Raw genomic sequence first — 12,000 nt, 5'->3', positions numbered from 1 at the left:
TCTTGGCGAATCTTTGAAACAATTTATAATCAACGTTATGGTAGAAATCCTTAAATGAAATCTATAGTAAATACCAAAAGATCGTTCGAGAGAATTGAAAGAAAATTTTGAGAAACTTCCTGCGAATTTCATGGATTACTTTCTACAGAAACTTATTTCATGAAGATACAAATAGAGTAATACTAGTGGAATTCATCGTATAAATCATAAATAAACTTTACTTCTAAAAGAGATATTTATAAAAAGGAAGCTCTTCAAAAAAACTGTCTAGAAATTCAGTGAAGATTTTAGCAAGTTAGGATTCTGAAAGCTTCAACGATTTCTTCAAGTATTCTGCAAAAAAATCCTCAAAAAATTCTACCAAGAAACACTTTAAAAACTGTTCCCGCAACTCCCCTCAAAACGAGTGCTCCAACTGGAAATCAAAAAGAAATTTTACAACAGAAGTTTACTTTTAGTTTATTTTTAGGCTAATTCTATCAGAAATTTAGCCAAAAAAATCGATTCCACGTAAATTCCACAAATAACTGATTCAGGAATTTCGTGAACTCCGTTAAATTCATCCATAATGAATGAAAAAAGTCCTGCATGTTGAAAAAATCGCTAGAATTTTTCAAAACTTTTTTCCGTGGAATTTTCTAAGAATGCAATCATAAATATCTTCAGGACGTCCTACCTGTATCTTTTTTCAAGAATATCTGAATTTTCATGACATACTGTGTCAGATTGATTTCTCACTACACATACCGTCTACAAAACCTATGATTTTCTTTACGAGATTCTATTAAATGTGACTATCAAATTCAACCAAACGTTTCTCCAAAATTTCCGGTAGGCATCTTTTTACAAATTCCATAAAAAGAACAGCTTTCAGTATCACCAAGAAAGCCCAGCCTCATAACTCTAACTTGAAAATGTTCATTACTTTTTACTGATTGTGTTGAGCCTGATATCTAAATATTTAATGTAAGTGCATTTGAAAACGATTTCCGCAAATTCCGCGCCGAAATTAGCAAAAACGCGCGAAACGCAAAAACCGCGAAAAACGCAAAATCCGCGCCACGTGTAACAGCCCTGTCATAGCACGATTTTTTTGACAATTATTAGGTCATTGCAAAAAATAAAATTAGGATTAAATAAGAAGAGCTTTGCGATCGAAGTGGGTGTAGAAAAGTGAATACCAATTCCGACGACTCAGTGGAACGATTCAAAACCCGATTGGTGTTCAAGAGCTTTTCACAAATCAAATGGGTAGACTACACGAGACCTACGCATGTCCCTGGCGGCCAAAATGAATTTGAAGGTACAGCAGATGGATGCCGTGACGGCGTTCTTGTAGGGGCCATCAAGTATCGGAGGAAATATTTATGGAGCAACCAAAAGGTTTTATGGACCAGCAAGCACCAACCAAGGTCTGTAAGTTGAAAAAGGCTTTGTACGGTCTCAGACAGGCTAGCAGAATCTGGAGTTTGAAACTGTATACAAATCTGAGTTCGGAGTACATCAAGGAACTTCTGAAACTGTTCAAGACAACTGACTGTTACACTGTTACCACACCAGTGGACCCAGGACAACAAAGGAAATGAGACTAAAGTTAGCAGACTTTTCGCTAAGCAGATGAATAAGATTCCCTTCCGGGAGCTGGTCAATGGTCTACAATATTTGGCACAAGGAACTCGGCCAGATGTTAGTTTTGCTGTCGATGCCGTGAGCCATTTCTGCAACGATTTATCTTAAACATGTAAGTGCTTCGGGCTGCAAAATGGTGTGTCGATAAGGAGAGCGTCCAACATAGCTCTGGTCCTAACAAGTCCCTACCTCATGCTTGCACGGGTCAGGCGATAACAAAGACCGCCAGCTAAGGGTTGTGTGCTTAATTGGTAGTTCAGCATGGGCACTGTTGTCCTTCTGACTTCAGCTTGATTGAGGAGGTACGAGCCTAGTGTCTGTTCACCAAGGAGGCACGGCTCAAAAAGCGTCTGTTCTGGCATCCACCGGCTGAGTATGAAATGCTCTTCCACCGGAAGCTATACCTAAGGTGGCAGCCCAACCGCGGAAGAAAGGAAACCTTAACCGCGGAAGAAAGGAAACCATCAACGTCAACAAGACCGAATCGTTGGATGTAAACACGGTCAACCCTTCCAGCTTCACGGTAAAGGTGGGCTAGCAGTGTAAAATGTTGAAGTCTCCCAATATCTTGATAGCCAAATGACAGCCGATGGCGGCACCAAAATCAACACAAGTGCACGGATCAAGAAGGCGAGGACTGCCTTTGCGAGTTGAAGAAATGTATGGAAAAAACAATTCAGATTATTCGACGCACCAAAATCCGAATTTTCAACTCACTGCGTTAGTAAACTCACACTCAAGCCGGACTCATGAACTGCTACTGCGTGAGCAAACTCGCGCGCGATTCTGAGCAGTGAAGAGAATTGTCAGGCAAAAGAGACACAAAACAAGCAACAAAGAAGGTGTGACGATTAGTCTTTATCCCTACTGGTGACAGATAATGACATGATCTCGAAATTTTTTGTTGCAGACAAAACGGAAGCTGAATTTGTTGCGTACTTTTCAACTCGTGAATAATCAATTATTACTAACCCAAAGTCGAAACTGTTTGATGATAGAGCTTCACCAGAGTTGCAGTGTTTACCGACTCGAAGTTACCGTTCAAAAATCGCAATGCAAGGCCTAAAAATCACTAAACTCCTGGTGTACGATGTTAATCCCATTATTTTCAAGTTGGGACAAACTTATGTCGCATGGGTTGTTTTGTCGCAACAAATACAGGTTGCGACATTGTCATTATTGTTGCGCGATGGTTGAATTTTGATTCACTGCTCACGAGTCAAGCGATCATTGATTGATTGATTTGTCTTTATTAGAGCAAGCGATCAAATCTCGTTCGCTTGTAAAACGAATCCAAATCTATTTAATCGACATTCTTTGTTGTTGTACGCAAGATTAAGTCTTGTACTGTCATACAATCCTAAAAACTTCGTTGTAAATAATAAGAACACCAAAAAATAAAGAAATGAGTAAATTCACGAGTCAACTCATGCATATTTTTTTCGGCGGTGAGTTTGGCGAGTCAAGATTCGCGCGTGATGAAACAACTCAACCATGAGATATGAGAATTTAAATTTTTACCAACACTGCTCGAACGTGAAATCTGTGCTGCTGTACACCAGTGAAACTTGGTGTGTATCAGCGGAGAACACTCAACGACTGCCGATCATCATCATTAGATGCCTGCGGTATATAATTCGTGCATGATGGCCTCATAATTGGATCTCCAACGTGGAGCTATATCGTCGATGTCATCAAAACCCGATAGCGACAGAAAGTTGAAGGGGTCGGCCTGGATTTTCAAGGGAAGCCTCGGAAAATTTTCTGAAAAATTTTCGGAAACATTTTACAGGAATCCTCGGTCAACTTTCTTGAGAATAGTCTGGAAGAACCATCTAAGCAATTTCTGTAGAAAAACAATCTTACTTCACAAAGAAACTTCGGCGGAAATCTTTAGAAAAACCTCGGACAAATTTCTGGAGTCATCATTTGGGCACTTCCTTGAACAAATCTTAGTTTTTTGAATTTGTCCGATTAAGAAATCTAGGAATAATTACAAATTGAATTCTTTGAGTTCTTTAACCATTCATTAAGTAATTTCTAAACGATTTTTTAAACAAAAAAAAATATGGAGAAGTTTATGAGAGAACCCTTGAAAGATCTGGAAAACATTAACTAGTGTTAACTTTCAGATTTGTGCCTCTAAAGTTTGCATGTAAAATTGCAATGGGATTTCTTGATGTTTCACCTTAAATGATTTCCAGAAATTTCTTATTCGTTTAACGCAAATTCATGGTTTTGAAGCGAGATGTTATATTTTATTATTAATTTCATTTAGAAAATCAGCCGATATACTTTCGAACACAAGAAATAAATTCTAGTGCCCCATCCTATCCCAGAAGAACCATTGGGAAAATATTAGTAGAACTCCTCGGAAGTCTGTAAGGATTTATAGAGGAATCCAGAGACGCTTTTCTGAAAAAGTTTTTGAAGAATTCCTCAACAATTTCTGAAAGAAATTCAGGCGCAATGTTCGAAGGATTTTTTAGAAATTTGAAAATAATATAAAGCAGTCGTAGGAGAAACTTCTATAACAATTTTAAAATAATTTCAGGAGAAACCCTTGGATGAGCTTCTGAAGAAGATTGATCTGAAAAATTCTCGGAATCATTTTTACAGGAATTCTTGGACATAAGGTACGAGTGCCATCAGTAATCTCACGCTTCCATATTCATCCTATACGAAAACAAGCGATTACGGCACCGATTGATTCCGTTCTTTTCGGTTTAATGCGTGCTTACTTTTAACAAAAAAATACAAAAATAAGAAACAAAACAAACAGTGCTTCAATTCTTTGTTTTAGTAGGATGAAAATGGGAGCTACATGCTTAATAAAGGAACCAATACCCTATATTTTGTGAACTTTTTTGGAAAAAAAAAAAACTCTGGATGAATCCTCCAAAGAATTTCTACAGAAGAACAATCTTACTTCTCAAAGAAACTTAGGCAAAAATCTTTAGAATAATTATTATTCTTTAAAATGTTCTCGATTTCTGATTCATTCAACGTCAATTGATGGTTTGTTGACGTCTGTCAGGCGTTGCAGTTATCGAGTTTCGTTCGCTATGTGTAACGTACACATGTTGCAGTCATCGAACGTCTACTGTACTTAAAAACGTTGGCGTCATGAGGACAACAAATTTGTAGAGCTTTTATTGAAGATTTTCACGCATTTTTTCAAAAATTGTTCCAAGAATTGAACCATGTACACATTTCATTTCAAAATTTCAAACTTGCATTTGTTTTCGTGTCTTTACATAACTTGAAAACATTGCCTTCACATCTGGCATCCCTGCTGACGACTGCTCGTTTGGAGCCGCTCCTCCCCCATACCCCCATGCCGTCTACAACAGGTTCCCATCCCCCGACCTTTGATCCCATATTGCGGATAAAGGGCTTGAGGATAATGTCATGCATTGGAAAGATCTTCGGGACTCACCTGTTTTCCGTCGACCTCGATGTCGGCTACATAGTTCTCGAACACCGTGGGCACGTACACCTCCGGGAACTGATCCTTGCTGAAGACGATCAGCAGACACGTCTTACCACAGGCACCGTCGCCGACGATTACGAGCTTCTTCCGGATGGCTGCCATTGGTTCTGACGGGGGATGAACGGATGGATGATGAAGCAAAGATTCCGGAGAATATGTGTGAAAATATTCCAAATTCAATCCAGTGTGTCAGAGTGCGGGACGAACACGATGATACACCGTCCGGTCCGGTCCGGTGTGTGTCGGGATTCGATCAGTGTTGTATGAGTGATGTGGTGACGACGATGGGGAACCACACACAGACGCACCACAGTTGGTTGGTTGGTCAAATATTCCGATCAATTTTCAGATTTTTCAATCAGGTATTTTCGGTCAGATTTTCCACACAATTCACACGACGCGATGAAACATTCCGGAAAATGGAGAACAAGGAAAAAACATTCGTTAGAACAATGGAAAATTGAATTCACTATCTTTCTTTATCGGTTTCTCTCGAATGGGAAACAGAGCTGGAATTTTTCGACATCTTCGCACAAGCACCAAATTTTCTTCTGTCACACTTACTCGATTTCTACTAGCAGGAAACTTCAAATCCGTATTAAAAACTAGCAAAGCACTTCAAAAATTCCTTATTTTTGTTAAAACAACATAAAAAATTGAATAACTACAGGTAGATTGAATGTGAGTAAGAATAAAAAAGGCTGCTGATGCGATGGAGTGATGATGAACAACGCCTAGTGGTAAGATTTTCTCCTTTTTGGCGAGCGAACGAGCTTACGAACGGCGAAACGGTCGTCGGTATCCGCGTAGTGTATGCGGGATAGGGGTGTGTGCCTGTTGGTTGACTGGCTGCTCTGGCTAGTCGGTCGTCGCTTGACACTCTCTTGCGCTCTCTTGATAACGCGCGCTCGCTCACACGACCCCGTTCTATCCCTTTTCTTCTCATGCATTTGGAGGAGGTTGACACCAGCACCAGACAACGGATGACCAAGAAAATCACCCTCGCTCAACAAGGTACAAAATGGCGATCGAGAGCGAATGGCTCTCACTTGCACGCTAAAATCATGCCACTCGCACATTAGGTTGCAAGTCACACAACGATAGAAACTATTGTGACATCAAATAAATTATTTTATCAAACAAAATCCTCCAGATACTTCGTCACTTTGCTTTGATTGTTTTTGATAAGAAAGTATACAACTTATGTGGAGCTAAATTTTTAGGTAGGATTAAAATAATAATGTTTGTTCCAAGATAATTCCTACTGTCGAAATGACACACTGCTGTATGTTTAGTTTTAGAGTGTTGTCTGTTGCGAGAGAGCGTTTCGGATGTCAGAAATGACACTTCTCGTTCATTTCCGAACGGTTGGTAGCGCGATAAACTAGGGGTGTACTAGTAAGTTCAATAAGTCGATGAACGAAAAAAAACATCAGTTTTGAACAAAAATAATGTTAAAATTGGTTTGAAGTTTCAATGGAAGTTTTCAGTGGCATTTATCAAACTGAATATTCTGAATCCTTGGGCAAGACACTGTGCTGGAGAGTGCATTTTCCTTCACAGAGTTGCTCAGAATTTCTCCGGATTGCTCCCGTTTTTACTGATTTATCGCAAAATCAAAACAATATTGCCCGATATCTCACTTTTCTTGCAGCTTTAGGGGTGTTTTTCAACAAATTTCGTCGATCATTGGTGAAAAGAGTTACTCAGAATTTCTCAGAGTTACTCTCGTTTGCACTAGTATGGGATACGCTTGTATGGAAAAAATAAATCCTCGCTCCAGTCGATTTTTTAGATCCCATTTAGGTCCCATATGAACTGTACAAAATTTCAGCGCAATCGGTGAAACTATAATTTAGCGCAAGCGGTTCAAAGTTTGCATAGGATTTACTATGGGAAAAGTTACACTTTCAAACAAAAAATCCTAGAGGTCGCCCTTTGTCTCCTTAATTCAAATCATTCAACGCTTCTTGTAGAAAAATCATTTATGAAACTTTCCTTCGAAGACCGCAAAACGATTGGATGTTTGTGAAAATAGTTATTGATTTTTTACCGATTAGTAATCCAACGAACGGCTTTTTGTTTTGTTTTATCAGCAGCACTGCTGCTGCCGTTGTTGCAAGGGGTGGCGGGAGGCATCACCACCCCCAGAAACAGCAGCAGCTACAGTGCTGCTAATAAAACAAAACAAAAAGCCGTTCGTTGGATTACTAATCGGTAATAAATCAATAACTATTTTCACAAGCATCCAATCGTTTTGCGGTCTTCGAAGGAAAGTTTCATAAATATTTTTTCTGCAAGAAACATTGATCGATTTGAATTAAAGAGACAAAGGGCGACCTCTGGGATTTTTTATCTGAAAGTGTAACTTTTCACATAGTAAATCCTATGAAAACTTTGAACCGCTTGCGCTAAATTATAGTTTCACCGATTGCGCTGAAATTTTGCACAGTTCATTTGGGACCTAAATGGAATCAGAAAAGTCGACTGGAGCGAGAATTTGATGTTTGTCCCATACTATCCAGCTTTTTACGCTGGCTTGCCATAAACTGTGAATGACATTTCTTGCCGCCACTATAAATTCTATTATGGTTGAATCAAAGTAAGCTTTGTGGACAATTTTCAATGTTGACATAGCGGAACGACAATTTTCACATCTTCGTAAACAAGAGACATTCATTTTCAATTTCTTTATGATTTTCAATTGGTTTCTAACAATTTTGACTATTCTAGCTTGATAAAAATGCTGCCGTTAAGAAGCAAGGAGGAAATATGGAACCAGGCGTGAATTTCAGAACGGCATTACCATTCACAGTTAAAAGGCAACTAGGAGAGACTATGCCGAGCTATGTCCTGTATCTGCTATTCATTTGAGCCTGTCGTAGGCTGTTTTAACTGCATAGGACCTACAAGGATCGAGATCAAGGGAGATTTGACTGATTATATGCTTTGTTTCTGCCCGGAATGACTAGTTTTCCATATCCCCGCTCTCAGTAGAGCGCGATCGAACGACGACCTTTCTAAACGCCAGGTGCTCAAAAACACATCCTGATCGACGAATTAAGCACGACTATATGTAGTACAAAATAACCCCTCTAATTTAACACCTTGCATTTTGGAAACATCTTCCCATGCACCTTCCCCTGAATCGAAAGGTCCCCTGATCCTGTAGTGTATACTCTACAACCCTTCATCAACCCCCAATCGAGTCTGACAAAATCCAGGTTACAGTTGAAAATGGTGGCAATTATCACTTAGGTATATTTTTGCTCTTGTATGAAGTAAAACAAGTGTTTGACTGACCCAATCCCGTGCGGCACGAACAAAAGGCAAAATAATTCGTAGGAAACCCATATAAGTTTGGTAACACTGTTCATCGTGATTTCAGTAGTCGAGCCTACAGTATCTGCGCTACGATGCACTATTGTAAAATCACTTTCATCAACTCCTTTTTTCACAGTTTTGCGGTCCTCGGGTGCTTAAAACCATATGAAAATCAATGAAAATCAATTACTAGTTAAAATATACGTTATATGCATAGAAAAGACCGACAAAATTGCGGCTTCCGGACAGTGAAAATTTTTGACAGATAAATCAACAAACCTTAATACCATCATTAACACTCTGCCTACTAAGATAAAGCTATAAAAACTGTCGGCAAGAATTGTCAAAAATGAATCACCCCCCGTTGTTTTATAGCCAGCGTAAAAAGCTGGATTGCACATGTGCAGTGTCTTGCCCCTAGCAATGTTCACACATCGAACAAACAGTGCGTAAACAAACCGATTAGTCGAAACACCACCCCAAAATGCGCACCCGCTGCGCCGCGATCTGTAGCCGCGACTGCAACCGAAGCCAAGTTTGAGTTTTTAAAACTTATTCGCTGGATTAAAAATTTTAATGGTTTTCCGTGATACTGCTTTTGATCGAATATTCAAATCACAATCGGACATCCCTAAAATCTGGCTGGGACAGTGAGTGGCATAAACATTCCAACGCCGCTGACGACTGTCGTAAAGATGATCAGTGAAGCTCACTAACACTAACGCACACGAACGTTGAATGGGGTGCTGCCAGCAGCAGCGGCAGCAGCTTACGGGAACTGGCGTATGTTTACATTGCGAATGATTAGTGTTCATTCATTTAAGTTTAGGGCCAGGTGTTTGTGCGCCGGGACGTCACCCACTCACCCCAGTACGGGTCTGCTAGTGACAAACACAAACACAGCATGTACCCACTGTTGGTTGAAATTGAAGGGTTTGTCGTTTTCGGATTCAACACAAACATCAAACAGGAATGCGCACATCACCAAAATACGGACCTCAACCACTTTCCAATTGGAACATCAGAGCTCCTCCCGATTCTGTCTACTCGAAGGCAATGAGTCACAACAAAGTTGTAAAACCAACGACAGGATGGATGATGGAAATGGTAAAGGTAGTTGATAAGAACTTTAAAATGGTCAAACTTTAGGCAGTTTTTTTACCCTTATTCAACAGATTATTGAATTTTATATCAAATGGCATCTCTGAATCGATTGATTTAGTTAAATTACTAAGTTTTCTAGAGCAAATAGCTCAAAAATAGTGTGTTTTAATTTGTTTTTGTCAATTATCCTTGAAAAATGCGTAATAAATTAAGACTCTTTCTGAGGCAAAGTTGTAGCCCCTGAAATGTGTGGCACAGTGCGCAAAAAAGTGCTTACCTTGACAGTTGCAAATTTATGAGCTGAAATGCGTTGTTTAAATCGAAATTGCAAGAAACGATAAGAGATAGAAGTTTGATGTCAAAGAACGAATTGTAGGGGCCACAATTTGCCTAAGAAAGAATTTTAAATTGTTACGATTTTCAAAGATAATTGTCAAAAACAAATAAAAACACACTTCTTTTGAGCTATTTGATCTAGAAATCTCAGATATTTTAACTAAACCAAATGATTCAAAGATGCCATTTGATAGAAATTTAAATAATCTTTCGAATAAAGGTCAAAAAACTGCGATAAGTTTGACCATTTTCGAGTTATAGCCAGTTAAGGCAATAATAGTCAAAAACATTTAAAGTTTAATAACTACGTAACGGTTGATATTTGACCATATGCGTATAACATTTTTTTTAATAATTTATGGTTCTCTATCACCCTTAAAAAAGTTTGCACTTAGTAACCTAACACCCTGTATACTGTAAACAGAAACATATGTCTCTCAAGGAATGTTCTGTTTATAAATATAAGTAATCAGGCAAAATTAAACAAAAAATTACAAAATTAAAATCAAACATCTTATTTTGGAAATATTGAAATCTGCAGGCAATTTTTCTGATCCACATAGGGTATATGTGCCATCAGTAATCTCACGCTCCCATATTTATCAAGGGCGTAGCCAGCTTTTCGGTCAGGGGGGGGGGGGGGCAAGTACCCTTACCAAATTTGTGCCTACTTGCTTCTATATCTATACGCAATACGATGAAATTGAATATAATAACATTATATTCTAAAAGCATTATTTAACCCTTCAGCAGTCACGCTGTTGTATTTTGTACAATACGGTAAAAAAAACTCGCCTGATCTACATGATTCAAGGTGGTGCTGGTAGCGGTGAGCAATTTTTGGAAGATTAAGGATTTTTAGGACTAGAATTTCCTGGAGCAGTCCCTGGAAGACTTCCTGGATAAATCCCTAGAGCGATTCATACAGGAACGCCTGGAGGAATTCCCGGAGGAATTCCTGGAGAAATTTCCGGAGGAATCCCTGGCAGAGTTTCTGAAAGTATACCTGGAGGAATTCCTGTATAAATTAGAGAAATATCTGAAGAGATCTCATAAGGAAATCCTAGACAAAATTCTAGATAAATTCCTGGAGAATTCCTTGGAGGAAGTTCTGGAGAAATTCCTGGAGTAATTCTGGGAGGAATCCCTAGAAAAAAAATCAGAATAAATTTCTTGAGGAATTCCTAGAGGAAATCTTAGAGAAATTTAAAAAATCCTTGGGGGAGTTCTTGGAGAAATCTCTGAAGGAATTTCAGGAGGAATCTCTGAAGCAATTCTTGGAAAAATCTGTAGAGAGAATCCTGGAGAAATGCCTGGAGAAACTTTTAAACAAATTCCTGACGTAATTGCTGGAAGAATTATTGGATGAGACCCAACAGGAAATCCTGAAGAATGTCCTGGGGAAACGTCTTGGATGAATTCTTGGAGCAATCCCTGGAAAAAATACTAGAGAAATCTCCAGAGGAATTCTGGGAGGAATTGCTGGAGAAATTTCTGAAAAAAAACCCTTGAGAAATTCCAGGAGAATTTCCTGGAAGGACCCTTGGAGGAATTTCTGGAGGATCCCCGGGAGGAATCTCTGGGAATATCCCTGATGAAATTCGAGGAGAATTACCGGCAGGAATCCCTGAGCAATTCCTGGATAAATCTCTGAAAGAATTCCTGGAGGAATGTCTAGAGGAATCCCTTGAAAATTCCCAAAAATATTTTTTAAGAATCTCTGAAGAAACCCCTTAAGGATTTCCTGAATTGCTGACATAGTTTCTGAAGGATGTCCAGGAGCAATTCCTGGAGAATTTCTTAGAGAAGTTCCTGAAGAAACTCCTGGGGTATTTCCTGCAGGAATTCCTGGATAAAATCCTAGATAACTCCCTGAAGGAATTCCTAGAGATATTCCTGTCATAATTGCTGGAGGAATCTCTAAAGGAATTCTTGGAAGAATTACTGGATGAATTTCTAGAAGAATTTCCAGCAAAATTCATGGAAATTTCTATTTCTATGTCTGAAAAAATCCCTCAAGAAACTCCTGGAGCGGAATTTCTGGAGGAATTCCTGGAGAAATCCTTGAAGGAATTCCTGACGGAGTCCCTGGGGATCCTTGAAGAAATTTGTGG

General features: G+C 39.0%; 1 protein-coding gene across 8 annotated transcripts in view; it reads right to left on the bottom strand.

Moving 5' to 3' along the window:
- Positions 1–12,000, bottom strand: part of LOC109412544 (ras-like GTP-binding protein Rho1) — a 73,439-nt gene that overhangs the window by 33,022 nt on the left and 28,417 nt on the right. For 7 of the 8 annotated variants that reach the window (XM_029880063.2, XM_019686182.3, XM_062852296.1 and 4 more), the window contains one exon: positions 5,069–5,229. In XM_029880063.2, coding sequence (XP_029735923.1) covers positions 5,069–5,229 — 161 coding nt within the window. Of the gene's footprint in view, positions 1–5,068; positions 5,230–5,686; positions 5,977–12,000 lie in introns of those variants that run through there. The other variant, XM_019686183.3, reaches the window with a different exon arrangement.

This window comes from Aedes albopictus, chromosome 2 (assembly GCF_035046485.1).
Source record: "Aedes albopictus strain Foshan chromosome 2, AalbF5, whole genome shotgun sequence".
Lineage (NCBI taxonomy): Eukaryota > Metazoa > Arthropoda > Insecta > Diptera > Culicidae > Aedes > Aedes albopictus.
Note: the sequence above shows the minus strand (reverse complement) of the source record. Positions and strands in the feature narration are given on the sequence as shown.